Source organism: Harmonia axyridis, chromosome 5, assembly GCF_914767665.1.
Source record: "Harmonia axyridis chromosome 5, icHarAxyr1.1, whole genome shotgun sequence".
Taxonomy (NCBI): Eukaryota; Metazoa; Arthropoda; class Insecta; order Coleoptera; family Coccinellidae; genus Harmonia; species Harmonia axyridis.
Window position 1 is genome coordinate 14,546,081 of NC_059505.1, and position 15,909 is coordinate 14,561,989.

Consider the following 15,909-nt stretch of genomic DNA (forward strand, 5'->3'; position numbering starts at 1 on the left):
TGAAAATCATTTCAACTGGAATTCATCAACAAAAGAAGTCTTTGTTCATGAGCAATCCAAGGTTAATGTTGTACTTGCCTGAATTGTTTGCTTATTCCCTGGACCAGTATTAACAGGTATCACTCTTTGAGTTCCTTTCGCTAAAACAACCGGACCTTGCGACACTCCAAGAGGTGTTCTCATAACTTGTTGAAATTGCTGTACAGTCATGGCTGTCTGCAATGGCTTCGAGCCAACAATAAGCTGAGTTTGCATATTTGTCTTTGCTCCAGCAACTTGAGCAATGCTCACTTTTTGCGCGCCCAATTTTTTCTGAGCCAAGAGTTGCTGCTGAATGTGAAGTTGTCGGATTTGCTGTGGATTAGTCTTCAATTGAGAATTTAGCGTTTTAGCCGATGCAATTGGAATAGTTACTGCCTGGGATACTGTAATAACACAAAATTATTAATTTTCATCATTCAAAAGTTCACTTCCTTTAGATACAACGATCTAATTAACAAGGCAACTAAGTAGCAACTGATTAATAATTGCTTCAGTCTACAGAGGGTAGAGGAAGCTTTGTGATCCACTTTGGATATAAAAAATTTTTGGGTCTCCGTTATTTCCATAAGGGGTTGTCCATTAATCACGTGATCTTTTTTTAGCATTTTTTGAACCCCCCTCCCCCATTGGTGATACGTAGTGAGGTTTAAGACCACCCCCTCCCTCCCCCTTCTCAACATCACGTGTATTTTTAGTACCTACAACGAATCTTAAAATTTTCTGAATATTATCTCAATTTAAATACAGATATAAACTATAATATTTCTTCTGAAATTAAGGACCATAATAAAAATGTCTACTCCAGGTTGCAAGTTTTTTTTGATTGCCATAACAATAATAATAAACGAAAAGTGTAATCATAGGAAAAACATGTATTGTACTAGTACATAAATATATTTAATGTAGTCAAGGTCACTACACGCCGCGCCGTGCCGCTTAATATTTGCTTAAAAATCGCGTGTTTGACGAAAAAATAAATACACGTGATATCTTACTACACCCCCCCCTCCCCCTTGTGATATTTTCGTGATTTTTAGCAAGTATTAAGGTACATATAAACCTCGGTAACTATCAGGAGTTAAAATTAAAATGATTCCAAAGGTTTTTTATTAGAAATAATCATATTAAGATTTCAGAGCCAATGGCCATATGCAGAGAAAGAAATTATGTTAATATTTTGATTTTTTTTCCTCCAACGATTCTGAAGGTTTATAATCATAAATAATAAAAAAAAAACAGTACCCATTTATCAGTTGAAACTAGAAACATAAGGAAGCTTTGAATTTGATTAGACATGTCGGTATATTTCATAGAGATATTAATGTTATTATAGCCTCAATATTCAAATACTACTTATTTAACCTAGAAGCTAAAAGTAAAATTGAAACAGAAGCTTGTCTCTTAATGTGTCGGTTTTTATGAGAGACTCAATTGAAATCTACAGGACGAATGGCTAGAATAAATTAATGGAATTTGTTCTACATAAAGTAATAATTACATAGAAATAAGTTTTGTTATTATTTAATTTTCACTTATACGCCACTACGATGAAATAATCATTTATCATGAACCAAAAGTTGAGTATTATATCCATTACAATAATTCTTACCTCCAGAACTAGTAACAGTCTTCACCAACGTTGCTACTGGGGTACCAGAAGTTCCAGCCTGTTGAAAAGCATGGGCGAAAACTTGTGGTGATAAATTTTGAATTGAATTTGACTGACTTCCACTAGCCACAGCAGCAAGTGCCTTATGCTGTTGTAGTTGCTGCTGTTTCTTCAAAATCTGGGCCACTTCACTATCTGTACGGGTGATAGGCGTTTTATTCCCAACTCCAACAGTACCTTGTCTGACAAATTGGGGTCGAGGTTGTGCTTGGGTGAACTGCACAACAGTAGCTTGGCCTCCTGTGAACATTGACCAATTTGGTTCAAAAATCGAACAAATATTTTCAACAAATAAATAAAATATATCGTTATCATTAGCAGAATATCCGCATTTATGGAAGTGTACAAACTAAGAAGTGATGCCAAGAGTTCATTAAAAAAATTATAAAAACACTAATGTAGTGTAGTGAAAGAAATATTGAGCTCATTTGGCTATTACTACTTGTTAGAAATGTACGAATTATAGCCAATATATCAAGTGTACAGCTTTTTTAGAATTTATTTCTTTGAGATTTCGTTCTGCATTGAACTAGTAAGGACCTATTGTATTGGCAAAGCATTAAATATTCTGTTATAAGACTTAAATTTATTATCAACATCATAGTTTACATTGTTCCTAAAGCTGTAGTGAATTGTGCTTTCAGTATATTTATATTTACTCACCTATGGTAACAGTTGATGTTTTCAACCCTTGAGTTTGAAGCCTTACTTGTTGTTTCAGAGATGCAGCTTGCCTGATCATTTGCAACTGAGCAGGACTAATAGACTTGCTTTGTACTCCTTGCCCTGTGACGATGCCTTTGGTTTGAGCAGAACTTGCTGAAACTATAAGTCTTTGAGTAGCGGCTTGAAGCTGTGCAGGACTCAAACTCGAAACAGAAACTACAGTGGACGATTGGAGTGGAGAAGCAATTATTCTTTGACCTCTAATTGTACTCTGAGTACTTGCAGCAGTAGCACCTGAAGTTGCAGTAGTTGCAGTCACAATAGTTGGAGTTCCACTACCAGTAGCTTGAGTGAGAGATATATTCTGTACTACATTAGTTGCAACTGCTGATGCCACACTGGAACTTGAAGATTGGCTTTGACCTACAATGCCCTTCATTAACTGCATTCTAGCTTCTGTTGTCATCTTTTTCTCTCTAGCCATTCTTTCAGCTCTTCTCACAGCAACATCCATTGGAAACAGTGGATGGTCAAAATCTATACCACATTCATTCCATACAACAGTATGTTTAGGATTTTTGGGTAGTATATTGTTTGCAGTTCGATCAGGTGGTTTGGGTTTACTAGAGTTAGCCAGACTTGCATCGTATTTCTGAGTAATTGTATGTGAAAAACTAGAGTTGTTGTCTTGTGTATAAAGTTGGGAAGTTCGCATAGGTCGGTTTGATTTTTGTTGTTGAAAAACAAATTTCTGTGGACTTGTGTTTTTGTTCTTCTTCTTCCGCATCGTTTGATCATACATTTGTTTACCCTCTTCACGTTGCATGAGCACTGAATCATACCTAACAAAAAAATTTCAATGAAAAAAAATTTAGTGATGCATTAAGAAGTGACAATTTGAAAATAAAATATTGATAACCTGTTTCTCAAAAGTCCATCAAAGCAAATGTTGACTAAACTGACGTCAAACAAAACAAAACGGACCGTTAACTCTAACTTGCTCTTTCACCATTAACTGATAAAGTCCTGGATAAGCTATTCATAACTTATCCATCCCTAAAAATTGTTTCACACATGTCTGATAGGTTAAACTGACTGGTAACCTCCTGCCCTTAACTCAAGTAGCTAATTAATTGTTATCCCGTAGATATATAACCTATCTTTTTCAAAGATATGTGTTATATGAGCAATGACCAATCAAGTATATCCTGGCCAAGCGATATTACCCCATTGTTTCTTGAAATAGTTATCTGGTAGACATTATATACCTGGGACCCAAGTAGGTGAACAGAATGAAATTATCCAGCAGATATTTTATCCATTAGATTCATATCTGGTACTTTATCAGCAAGTGGGAAAACAAGCCCTAATATAAAATAGTGAATATTTTGTATATTTACCTTTGTCGACATTGCTTTGGTGATCTGTAGGTAATTGATACAGTATTGACATAATCTGCAACAAAGTCCCAATTGGGTGTATGAGCCGGTGAAGTTATCAATAAATTAATAGGTAAACTTTGAAAGTTTTGTATGACTTTAAGAAGAGCCATATCCTCATGTATCGTCCATTCTTGACATGTGGGTAAATCACTTGCACTTTTATTTGAAGTTGCTTTTCCTGGTATGGAAATTCCTGGTCTAATCAAATTTCTATATTTTTGCCATTTCACATCTCGTCGCATCTTGAAGAGAGCATGTGGATGGAATATGGATTTTGGTGCATTTACAACTTCCTCTTTTCTTGGAATTTTCACAGAACGTCTACTTTCTGGTAATCCAGCTTCAACCCTTGTTCGCTTGGCTTCTTTCTTCACATAGACAGGTGGCAATTGGTTTTCAGACATAATTTCACCATCATAGAGGAACGAAACTGCATTATCAATATAAACATCATTATCTTGTTGGGGAGGAGTAGGTGGGCACCACATCTGAAAATAAATTTTTTATTATTTAACCATACAAGATTAAAGTATGATATATGTCTGTATATACATCATAAATAAAGAAATGTTTTACACAACTTGGGTGGAACTAGGAAAACTTTGACTACATTTTGACAAGTTATATTAATATTAAAGATATTGAATTTCAATAAAATTTATAACTTCAAATACATCCAAGAGCCTAACTATTGAAGACAAATTAAAAAATATCTGACTTGACATAAGGAGCTTTTGAACGCTTGTTCATTCAAGTGGTTATTGTGCCTTTGAAGTCCGCAGAATTATATACATATATGAGATGTGATAAAACATCATTTCAACCAAGCCTGATCTGAAAATATTGGGCAATAATAATCATAAGTTTTTTGTTCTGACATTATTATTCTAGTTCCATGTAGAGCCTCAATTCTCACAATTAAAATGGCTTTTGGTTTTTTATTTCAAATAAGCAGAACGACGAATCATGGTCTGAGAACTGTTTTTAACTTTTTTCCTGTTGGGTATCATTTCTATTGTATTGTATACATTGAATACAAAAAACACAACTTTTTTTTTTTGGAAAAACGACATATCAATAAGGGCGAAACGAAGCAGTTTCATTTTTCTTGTTTACAAATGCATCCAATTGGCGCCTCAACATTTCTATCGAATTATTCAACTAATGCTTCATCTTCTAATACACACCAGCAAAATTAGGGAGACAAAATCTCAATAAGACTTGTGTTTCATTTTTTTTGAACACTTTGGCACATTCGAGAAATTAAACAAACCCATAATATTTGAGCAAAATCAGACTGTTTATTCTCAAGTTATGGGTATTAGAAATTTAGGTCAACTTTCATGAATCACTCAGTATCTCCGAAATGAATAGCCTTAGGATACACAAGGTCCTTTTCTGAAACGTCTGGATGACCTGCACTATATTATGGCCAACACTCAGGTTAAACCCTGTATATAGGGTATGGGGGTGAACAAAAATAATGAAATGCAAGCTTTTATTCAGAACACCCTGTGGAGTGAATCCTAGAAAGACAAGAATGTTTATGAAGATATTGCCTCATCTTTTCTGAACCTTTTTTTTTTATTGCAATATCTTAGTTTTGAGAGAAATTAGTACACTTCGAATGATTTCTGAAAAAGGTTTTTTCGAAAAAACTTTTTCTGCAGAAATATTCAAAAAAACACGATTCCTCGTAGCCACCATTTTTATGATGATTATTTTTCCATAAACGTCTAAGAGGCCATCGCGTTGAATCACCTTGTATAAGAAAAAAGGAATTAAATGAGGACGGCTTCTACACAATTATGTTCCTAAAATATGCGAACCCAAGAAATTCGGTTGTCCAGGTGCTCGTGGCCGCTACCAAAAATCTTATTGTTAAGATTTATATTTATGTTTTACTTTCATGAAATAAAATAATAGAGTTAAAATTAAAAAAATTGCTTAAATGTTTTAAGAGAAAATTAAATAAATTTCGTTAAGATCTCGCCTGTTCCCCTAATTTTGCTAGTGTGTATAGTCTACTACCGTGAGAAACACGCGTTATATCAAGTGATAAGAAATCTTGGCTAACACTAAGTGATATCCCTCCATGCAATATTCACTAAGACGTCTAAAAATACTGGAGTGTCTACCAATTAGATTTTGTTTGTAATACTGGCACTTGGGATTGTCTGTAGTTCCCCTTTCTTCAGAGGTGGTGCTACTCAATAAAATAGCCCTATTTCCAAGGATTTCTGTAGGGGCAGCTATATATTCCCATGAAATTCTTAAAATCCAAGAAGACTTTAAAAGTGGCCAGTTTCATCTCAAAAAATTTCAAGACTGCGTGGGCATGGCAGTATATCTAAACATCTTACCATGTGATATGTCAGCGCACATCAGATGATGTGGAAATGACGTCACGTGATGATATTCCAGTGTATTTCCGCCCTAATAGTCCCTCAAAAGTTTTTGTTAGCTTAATAAATATTCTACTGCATATACTATGAGGAGTATCATTAGTTTCAACTTATATCATTAAGGTGAAGATACTTACAGGCATTTGCTCATTTCCATTATCTGACAGCCAAATCTGGAATTTTAAAAACATTACAAATTAAAATTTAAAAAATAAAATATACAGATAGAACAAAAGCATTTTACAAACATTAATTCAGTGATACTTACTCGAATATAGTAATCCAATATACAATCAACAAATTAACACAAATAAATAATTCATTCAATTAAAAATTATAATTTTGCAATGAAACCAGCATAAAAATCTTTTTGAATATATGAATTGTTCGAAATTGTTTATAAATTTTTTCAAATAAGTGATTCTTTCATTAAAAAAAAAAAATCTGAAATCAGGAGAAGGTTAAAGGTTAGGTTAGGTTAAATTTGGGATGGATGCAGGTTATAATGGAAGCCCCCTTGCTTGTGTCCAGCGGGGCAGAGTTTTGGTGCCCGCAGTGGACTACAGAACAAGAAGGCACCAAAACCTGCAACTATCCCGCTGTTGAAACAAAAACAACACTTGCAAGAGAACTTCTTTATTTTTGGATCTATGTACACGGCCAAGATTCACAATCACAAATTCAACATTAAAAGGGGAAAAAAATGAACAGATACAATGATAAATTAAGTGCATCTGAGCAAAAATTAGAAAAAATATTACGGTTCTACATATTTCCTTGGGTTAAGAATGCCAATTTTAGAAAAAAAATATATAAAATTTTTGAAAAAAATTTCTTATCCAGGCAAAAGGATAACCAACAGAAGCAGTAAAATTCAATGCCAATTGAAACGAATTTTAACTTTTTTGAAAACTGTAATTACCAGTTTTGGAAAAATTCATTAGCAATAAAAAATGTTTGCATAATTGACATTCTTAGAATATGCTCCAAGATTAAAAAAATACTGCTACGTGTTAATAAATAATACATTTATCACAAGTTGCTTGAAGGAAAATTTGGAAGTTTGCTGCTGAACTTAAAATATAATTTCAATAAACTACTACTATCTACAAAATTAAATCAATTTTCGCACCAGACAGATGCACTAATTTCATAAGTAGGATTCTACGAGTTCACTAATATAGAAATCTGTTGACTTTAAAAAAATCAGTTATGATGTTGAATTCTGTAACTAAGAAATTTGATTTTTAATTATTATCAAAAGTTCTGTAGAGCATTCTGTAACTCTAATATCTGAATTTTACTACTAATTATAAACTCATTGTGGCAGTAAAAGTGACAAATTAGAATATTTAATCATTTTTTTTGTTCAAAGTACAAAAAAAATGAACATATTCAATGCTCCTTAGATTGACTTGAAATTTTACTTACAAGGCATTTTTGAATTTTATATATACAAATATATATATGTATTTATAAATCCATTCATTCCGGATAATTTACAGCTAACCAATCATACACATTTGAAAATCATCAGTGTAAAAAAACTAAAGTGACTCTCACTATATACACGACATATTTATAACTGGGTCACGGGTTTTGCTAGACTAAACTGAAAATCACATATTTTTCTCGTTCATAAAATTAAAACAGTTTTTAAATGCAATATGTATCTAATCATTCACAATTTGATCAGTATTTGTGATAGTTTCTTTATCACAATTATTTTCAGAACTGGAAGCGTTTTCCACATGATTCGATGAAATAGTTGAGGATATCAACCAATTGTCCAAAGTTTGATTTTTTGATAATTTGTTTTTCTTGGAATTTTTTCTACATTCTGATAGATGGTTTTTATGATTCTTTTGAACCTTCAATTTATCAATATTTTCAATACCATTCTCAAGATGAGTTTGTGATTTGCCCTCACTTTCAAAATGAATACTATTATTGCTGCAACAGGATTCACTATTATTTAGGGATGAATCACATGATAAGTCTGTATCTTTAGTAGAATTAACTTCAATCAATTTTGATTCATTTGAATTATCCCTTTGTGATGTAATTTCAGATTCTGCTGTATATTCTATTATACTTTTGGTCCCTGTGATATTTACTTCAACATCTAATTCACCAATTTCAATTTTACCTATTTTTTGGGAATTTACTTTTTTCATAACATCTGTCAAAACAATTTTACAAGTTTTAGTTTCAGATTGAACTTGATTATCATCTGAATTAATTACAGTTTCCAATTTATTGGTGGAATCTTCTGTTGAATTTATTTTATGTTGTAATTTCTTTCTGGGACGTCCTCTCATCCTGATCAATTTGGGTTCAGAATCTAATATTGTTTTATCACCTTCTGATGGTAATCGATTAGGTTTCATATTAGATTTCAACTCTGTGCTATCATCCTCCTTGCCTTCTTTTTCACACTTATCCCTTTTCACAGGTTTTAGACCAGGTAAAATGGGACTGACATCGAGAGTCCACAGATTTATAGATACAGTACCTCTAGATCTAGTTCTAGGGGAATTATGACTTTTGAGCTTATTCTCTGAAATACCATCATTTACCTGTTGAAACACTTCATCATCCATTTTATTTTGACTAGTTTCAGAATCACCTTCTGTTTCAGAATTTTGTCCTTCAGATTCACTAGAAGTCCCCGTTTTAAGTTTTTTAATAGGTGAATGGTGTTCGTTTGAAGTTTTTCTGATTTTCTGTTTGACCATTTTAGAAGATCTATCATATTCTCTCTTCAAATTAGATCGCTTCAGTCCTAAATTTTCGCGTCTATTATAAAACTTTTTAAATTTAGTGCTAACCTGATTATTGGCATCCTCTCTTGAGAATGTTAGGAGATCATTTTCTTCCTCAAGTTCGCGAGCTCGTCTTTCTTCTTCTTCCTTCATAGCCGCCAATCGATTCTGTTCCCATTCAAGTTTCTGTTCTTCAATTCTTCTTTCAGCTGCAGCCAATTGTTCTGCTGACCAGGCTGATTCCGTTTGCTCAATAAAATTCATTGCGTATCTTTCAATGGGACTTAGCTGTAATAAAAAAAAAAAAATAATTACACACTTAATTTGATCCAACAAAATACACAATATTCACTATTGATCTCAACAAATAAGAGAAAAAGTAAAATCAATCAAGGAAGATTGTACATAAGGAATTGTAATACCTTTACATCATCGTATACACGGCGGCCGGACGGACAGAATCGATTTTGACCTACAATTCTTAGTTTTTCTAGGCTTAAAATTCGAAAATTACAGACATTGTGCTGAAATGATAGAGCGATTGGTTCTGAGAACGAGCGCTTAAGAAGATGAATGATCTTTCCTTCTCAACAGAAATAATTGGCGTCATGAGAATCGATTTACAAAAAAAAAAAGGATTCTTGATCAAAGGCGCGAACTTTCCTTAAAAACAACTACCATATCGTCGGCTAAGAGTGTAAATCTGCTATGTCCATAATGAACAATTTTACAGGAGACCAAAAAAACCGTACAGTACAGTGTTATAATAATAATAATAATAATAAGAGAGTTTATTCATGAAAATACATTCAATAAACTCCATTGAATGTATTTTCATGAATAAACTCTCTTATTATTATTACAGTACAGTGTTATAATAATAATAATAAGAGAGTTTATTCATGAAAATACATTCAATGGAGTTTATTGAACGTATTTTCATGAATAAACTCTCTTATTATTCATGAAAATACATTCAATGGAGTTTATTGAATGTATTTTCATGAATAAACTTTCTTATTATTATTATTATAACACTGTACTGTACGGTTTTGTTGGTCTCCTGTAAAATTGTTCATTATGGACATAGCAGATTTACACTCTTAGCCGACGATATGAAGTCTAGAATGAAAGGATGTACGCATATCTCATTAATACGTCGAAATATTTAGTATGACTGAGACTGAGAATCAGTTCAGAAAGGTTGTCGAATCGCTTGAAACTGAGTAGGAGATAATAGCTTTATGTCAACCTGAACACGAGAACGTTAGGAGTTAAATTTAAAAATACTAAGTAAAGGGTTTCCAACTGGATAGCTAGTTTTGTAGGTTGGCAAATAACATCGAGATTCGTCAATTTATGTTAAACAGCTAATGTGTAAGGAATCATATGATCAGGTTATCAGTGCACAAAGTAATTAAGATATCTGCTATCAACTTGAAAGTGGGAAAAAATGTCATCACTGTACACCTATATTTGAAGTGAATTTCGTTAACAGTTGAAAAGCGACATATTTATAGTCTCTTGAATAAACGATTCTAATAAAATAGCTCCTCATCAGAATGGAACAAATTGATTCATTCAAAATATCAAACTAAGAATGAGAACACCCCAAGAATCGTATCTCCAAATATTGAATGGAAGACTGTATCTCGGAAAAAAACAAATGTCAATCGAGCTAAGTTTATACTTTCTTCTGGGCCAAAATCAACAACAAGAACTGCAAAGTTCTCAGGTGCTTTAAAGAAGAAGTGGCTTTACATAGGATGGATTGCTGGATAGAACGTTCCCGTAGAATCTATCAGGGAATATCTTACAGAAATAAATGGTTATGAGGAAATTGAAATAAAAAAACTTGAGAGTAAAGGTAAGAACTCTTCCTTCAGCATCGGTGTTCTCTCGAATGAAATCTTTGAGCGGCTGAATAGCGAGGACTTTTGGCCTAATGGTGTTATTGTGAGAAAGTTTTCTTTTCGGAATTTTTTTCTGAAAACCAATCCCAGCTAGAATTGGTGAATAGGATAACCAGACAAAGTGTTAAGATTGTTCATCTGAACATTCAATGATCTCTATTCTAAATGAATATAATAATTACTGTTCCACCATCCAGCATTAGACTGTGGTTTCGTCTGACATGTTTCAATTTTATCATTTGCACCTGTTGTATCTGTGATAATCTTTGAAATAAATATTATTGTTATTATCGCGTCTTCTCCATGATTGATTACCGAGCATATTTTTTGTGTAGCTGGCTGGAAACAGTGTCTGCAGGAAGTGATAATTTAAATTGAATAAATAAGTAATTTCATGGGGATCCAAGAAAAACTGGTGTTTCGGAATGACAATTATTGAACTTGGTGAGATAATAACATCAATATATAATGATACGTTATCGTGGGATTAGTGGGTAATATGCCTTACCTTTTTGATGACATTCTCTATTTCTTGTTCTGCTCTGCTTATCTCAGGCTCCTTATCCTTATCCTTGACTTCTTCTAATGGAATGTTTTCATCAAACTCGGCCAAATCAGCAACGGCTTCGGCTTTTGCAATGCGAGCAGCCTGTACGTCTTGGTCATCTTCACAAGCAGCCAAAGCATTTTCCAGTGCTCCAATCGCAACTTTTTCATCTCCGGGTATGGTCGATGGGGAAGTTGTTCGTTTTGCAAGAGCTTCAGCTCTATCTTTGTTGCTCTCAATAACTTCAGACATTCTATGTGCAGCACTTTCTTCAGCATTGTCAATGTTGAAGAGGTCTTGTATGGTAGACTAAAAAAATATGAGAATGCTGAACAGATCCACATATGCAATGGAATTTTCAAACTCACGCTTTTGAAATAAGCTGTTGTGAAATTGCCTCCTTCGATTGCCAAATCACCCAATAATCGTTTTTGATTGGCTTTTTTCAGTATGTTTTCTTCAATTGTTCGTTCACTAACTAACCTAGAATTTAAGAAATATTCATGAAAAAAAAAAAAACTAATTGAATGTTTCTAGTTCCAATGCAATATTTGTCTAATACAGACTCAAGAAGTATAAAAAATTTAAAATTAAAAAAAAACTGTTAATTATGGACTCTCAAATTACAAGAGATTGAAAAAAGTTATATTTATCTTTAAATATTACACACCATCTATGCGTAAATCTAAAAATTTATAAATGTTATTTTCAATAGTAATTTTTCTTGTATGTAGCAAGTCATCCAATCTATTTCATAGAAACAAAACGATTGGTTGGTAATGCACAATTTTCTATCGGTTCCATGTAGTATGAAGAAACTTGACAAGATATCTCCAAAAATAATAGCATAGAACACTGTGATCTTTTTCATTTGCTTACAAATAAATATGTACATTTTTATTTTGACCAATGCTCTCAATTATGTATGCACTATAAAATTACAAAAGATTGAAAAAAATATTGTTTTGAGATTCGTAAATCTATAAATTTTTAAATAGTATTTTCAAAAGTAATTTTTCTTGTATGTAGCAAGTCATCCAATCTATTTCATAGAAACAAAACGATTGGTTGGTAATGCACAATTTTCTATCGGTTCCATGTAGTATGAAGAAACTTACAACATATCTTCAAAATAATAGCATAGAACACAGTGATCTTTTTCATTTGCTTACAAATATATATCTACATCTCCAATTTGACCAATGCTTTTAATTATATATGTTCAGTGAACTCTCGTTAGCTTGAAACTACACGAGACCAAGATTTTTCGTCGAGTTACGTTTATAATAGCCGTAGTTCAAGTTATACGGGTCATTCTTGATTAAATTTGACTTACAGAGGTAATGAGATATAGAGGTGAACCAAATGAAAATTCAAGTTATAGAGGTGAAGAATAGTGACATTTGTTCTCTATAGTAGGAGTAGATTGTATACATATTTGATGAATTTACTGAAAAATGAGTTGACAATAGAAAATTTCATAATGAAATACACCAACGACTCTCTGTGTTGACAAATTCCGACTGTCAAATTCTGAATATTTTTCTTTTGATTTGTCTGATGAACAAGTCTTATTTAGACTACAAAACGTCAAAAAATGTATATAATTCGAAGTGTAATCGTTTGTTTCTTTTGAGGCAACATTGACAACCTGACAAATTATTGCAATTATATGCGCAGGGGCATGTTGTTCAAATTTTTCAAGCTTGTTTCAGCAATTGAGAGTGAAAACTCTAAAAAAGTTTTTAGTAAAATTCCAATTTTCCCTAATTCCAACCTCACGATGCAATTTTGCATCATTGAATACGCTCGATTTTCCTACACGTTTTGACTTGTGAGGGGGGGTTTGGAATTAACTACTGACTTCGAGTTATAGAGGTAATTTTTGTGTGTTTTCGACTTATAGAGGATTCCGAGTTAACGAGAGTTCACTGTACTCTCAAATTACAAAAGATTGAAAAAAAATTGTTTTGAGATTCTCTGTATTTAAATATTACGCACCACCTATCCATAAATCTATTATTTTTAAAACAGTATTTTCAATAGTAATTTTTCTTGTATGTAGCAAGTCATCCAATCTATTTCATGGAAACAAAACGATTGGTTGGTAATGCACAATTTTCTATCGGTTCCATGTAGTATGAAGAAACTTAACAAGATATCTTCAAAATAATAGCATAGAACACAATAATCTATTCAATTTGCTTACCTATATATATGTACATCTCTAGTTTGACCAATGCGATGACATCTGTCTTGGGCCTGAGCATCCATGGTCGGATTCCAATCGGAATCATAAAATATCACAGTATCGGCCCCTGTTAGATTAACACCCACACCACCCGATCTTGTCGAGAGGATAAAGGCAAATATTCTTGTATCACCATTGAATCTTTCCATCAATACCTAAAAAACAATCACCAATTAATGTGAATGGTGATTCGATAATTAGGGGTTAAAGTGAATTTTGGTTTATTACTCATTTCCGATAAATGTTTATAACATCCCCCATGATATTTTCATATTTTACGTTTAGAAAAAATAAATCCAAAAATTTATTGTAAACCTATACATATAATTTAGTTGAAAGAGAAAAATGGTTGCAATTCCGCATTGATTCTAATGAATTAGAAAAGATGATTCATGAATTTTAAAAGCTGAAAATCAAGGAATCAATCAAAAAAATTATAATTTCTAGAAAAATAATTACTCGATTATACTTCATAAACAAATTTGTATCGTTTATATACATATCGTAATGAATGTCCGAATTGAGCACTAGATCCATTTTTGTAGTTACTCTTAACTGAACCTTTTAACAGCTCTTCAGATTTTTGGATCCTAAACAATTAAAGTGTGAAGTACTATATTCAGATAAGGATATCAGACAAATGCCTCGATTGTCCTCATAAATAGGATTGAGTTGAATGGATCTCAAAACCTTAGGACGTGGTATAGAATCATCATTTATTCGAAACTGAATGACTTACACACCAAAATGTTAAAAAAAAAAACATTGAATGAACTTGTTATTATATATCGAAGAAATATCAGTCACACTGATAAAAGAAATTTCTAACTTGACAGGGTATACCAACAAATCATCAATATTTTTAACACTTTTTTTTTAATAATTACTTTTGTCCAATGTGGCATAAATAACTTAAGAATTATGATTTACCTGTCTCTGATCTACTCTGGTAGTACCGTCTAGCCTTAGGTAGATGTGACCATGAAAATTCAAGAATGCTTCCAAGACATCCAACATTTTAGTCATCTGCGTGAATAATAATACTCTATGACCTTCTGACTTGAGTTTTCTAAGTAGTTTATCCAGAGTTTGTAATTTCCCGCAATCATATTGGATCAATCTTGGGTCAGGGAACTGAGTAACCATGGCCGACGCTAATTTATGTAATACAGATGCTGGCTTAGATAAAATTCTTGCAAGTTTTTGAGGAACTTCTTTGATATCCCTATAAACTCCTGGATGGGGGTGCCAGACTTGAAGTTCTGGTTTCGGTGCATTGACAGAAGGTACATAAAAGATGAATCTGAAACAAATTTGGATTTGTGATTTTCACAGATTTTTGAATAACCTAATGATTCATTACCTATCGGTTACTGGGGCCATTTCCGTGATCCTCTTCTCTGGTGTGTACAAAACGGCTTTCAATACTTCACTTTCTACACCTTTTTGTCTCATAGCATCCAAACAAATGCTTCTGCCATTACTCCAACTATTTCCACTCACAGGTGTTATTTTAACCGCCGCATGCAGATCACTTCCATAAATTGGGCATGCCATAAGTCGCCTTTCATTGATTTCAGACATAATTTTCAATCTAAGTTTCATATCAATTTCTTGTAATTCTACCTTATTCTGAAACAAAAGAAAAAAATAAATAAATGATCTTTCAACACAAATTTTGCATGAAACTTGGGATTGTTACCAGTATACCTGTACTGTTTCAAGGTCAGGCTATTCTATTTCGCAAAATTTCAATCCGATTGTATCTGTTGTCACGGAAATATCGATTTTTTTCCAATCTACTTCTTTAATTTTTTATGGTTATGATTTGGACAGCTTCAAAGTTTGAACGCAGCTTTAAATTGTTATTTTAAATCAACATCTAAAACTAACTTCATCGCTTTTATGGTCACGGAAATATCGAAAATTTTGTTTATAATTTTTTCGATTTTCTCTAATTTTTTATGGTTCTAGTAATGTGATGAATATGAAAATTTAAATATGTTAAAAGTTATCATTCAAATATGAATTTGGATCTCATTCGAATTTGAAATTAACAGAAGAACTAAGATCAAATCTACGGAATCTACAGTCGAAAAGCCCATTAGGGGATTTGGAGGTTCATACCCCTCAACTCACCAATTTTTTGGACTCATTGATTGTGATATATCCCATGAATGGCATTCCATACCTTTCATGCTCATAATCA

At 32.7% G+C, this 15,909-nt stretch overlaps 1 protein-coding gene across 3 annotated transcripts in view; it reads right to left on the minus strand.

Annotated features, from left to right (window-relative positions):
• Window positions 1–15,909, minus strand: part of LOC123680552 (helicase domino) — a 44,319-nt gene that overhangs the window by 1,857 nt on the left and 26,553 nt on the right. For all 3 annotated transcript variants that reach the window (XM_045618505.1, XM_045618504.1, XM_045618506.1), the window contains exons 13-23: window positions 15,064–15,332; window positions 14,631–15,003; window positions 13,659–13,855; window positions 11,818–11,932; window positions 11,411–11,758; window positions 9,056–9,277; window positions 6,362–6,397; window positions 3,778–4,307; window positions 2,375–3,219; window positions 1,652–1,951; window positions 79–425 (exon numbers count right to left, since the gene is read on the minus strand). In XM_045618505.1, coding sequence (XP_045474461.1) covers window positions 79–425; window positions 1,652–1,951; window positions 2,375–3,219; window positions 3,778–4,307; window positions 6,362–6,397; window positions 9,056–9,277; window positions 11,411–11,758; window positions 11,818–11,932; window positions 13,659–13,855; window positions 14,631–15,003; window positions 15,064–15,332 — 3,582 coding nt within the window. The remainder of the gene's footprint in view (window positions 1–78; window positions 426–1,651; window positions 1,952–2,374; window positions 3,220–3,777; window positions 4,308–6,361; window positions 6,398–9,055; window positions 9,278–11,410; window positions 11,759–11,817; window positions 11,933–13,658; window positions 13,856–14,630; window positions 15,004–15,063; window positions 15,333–15,909) is intronic.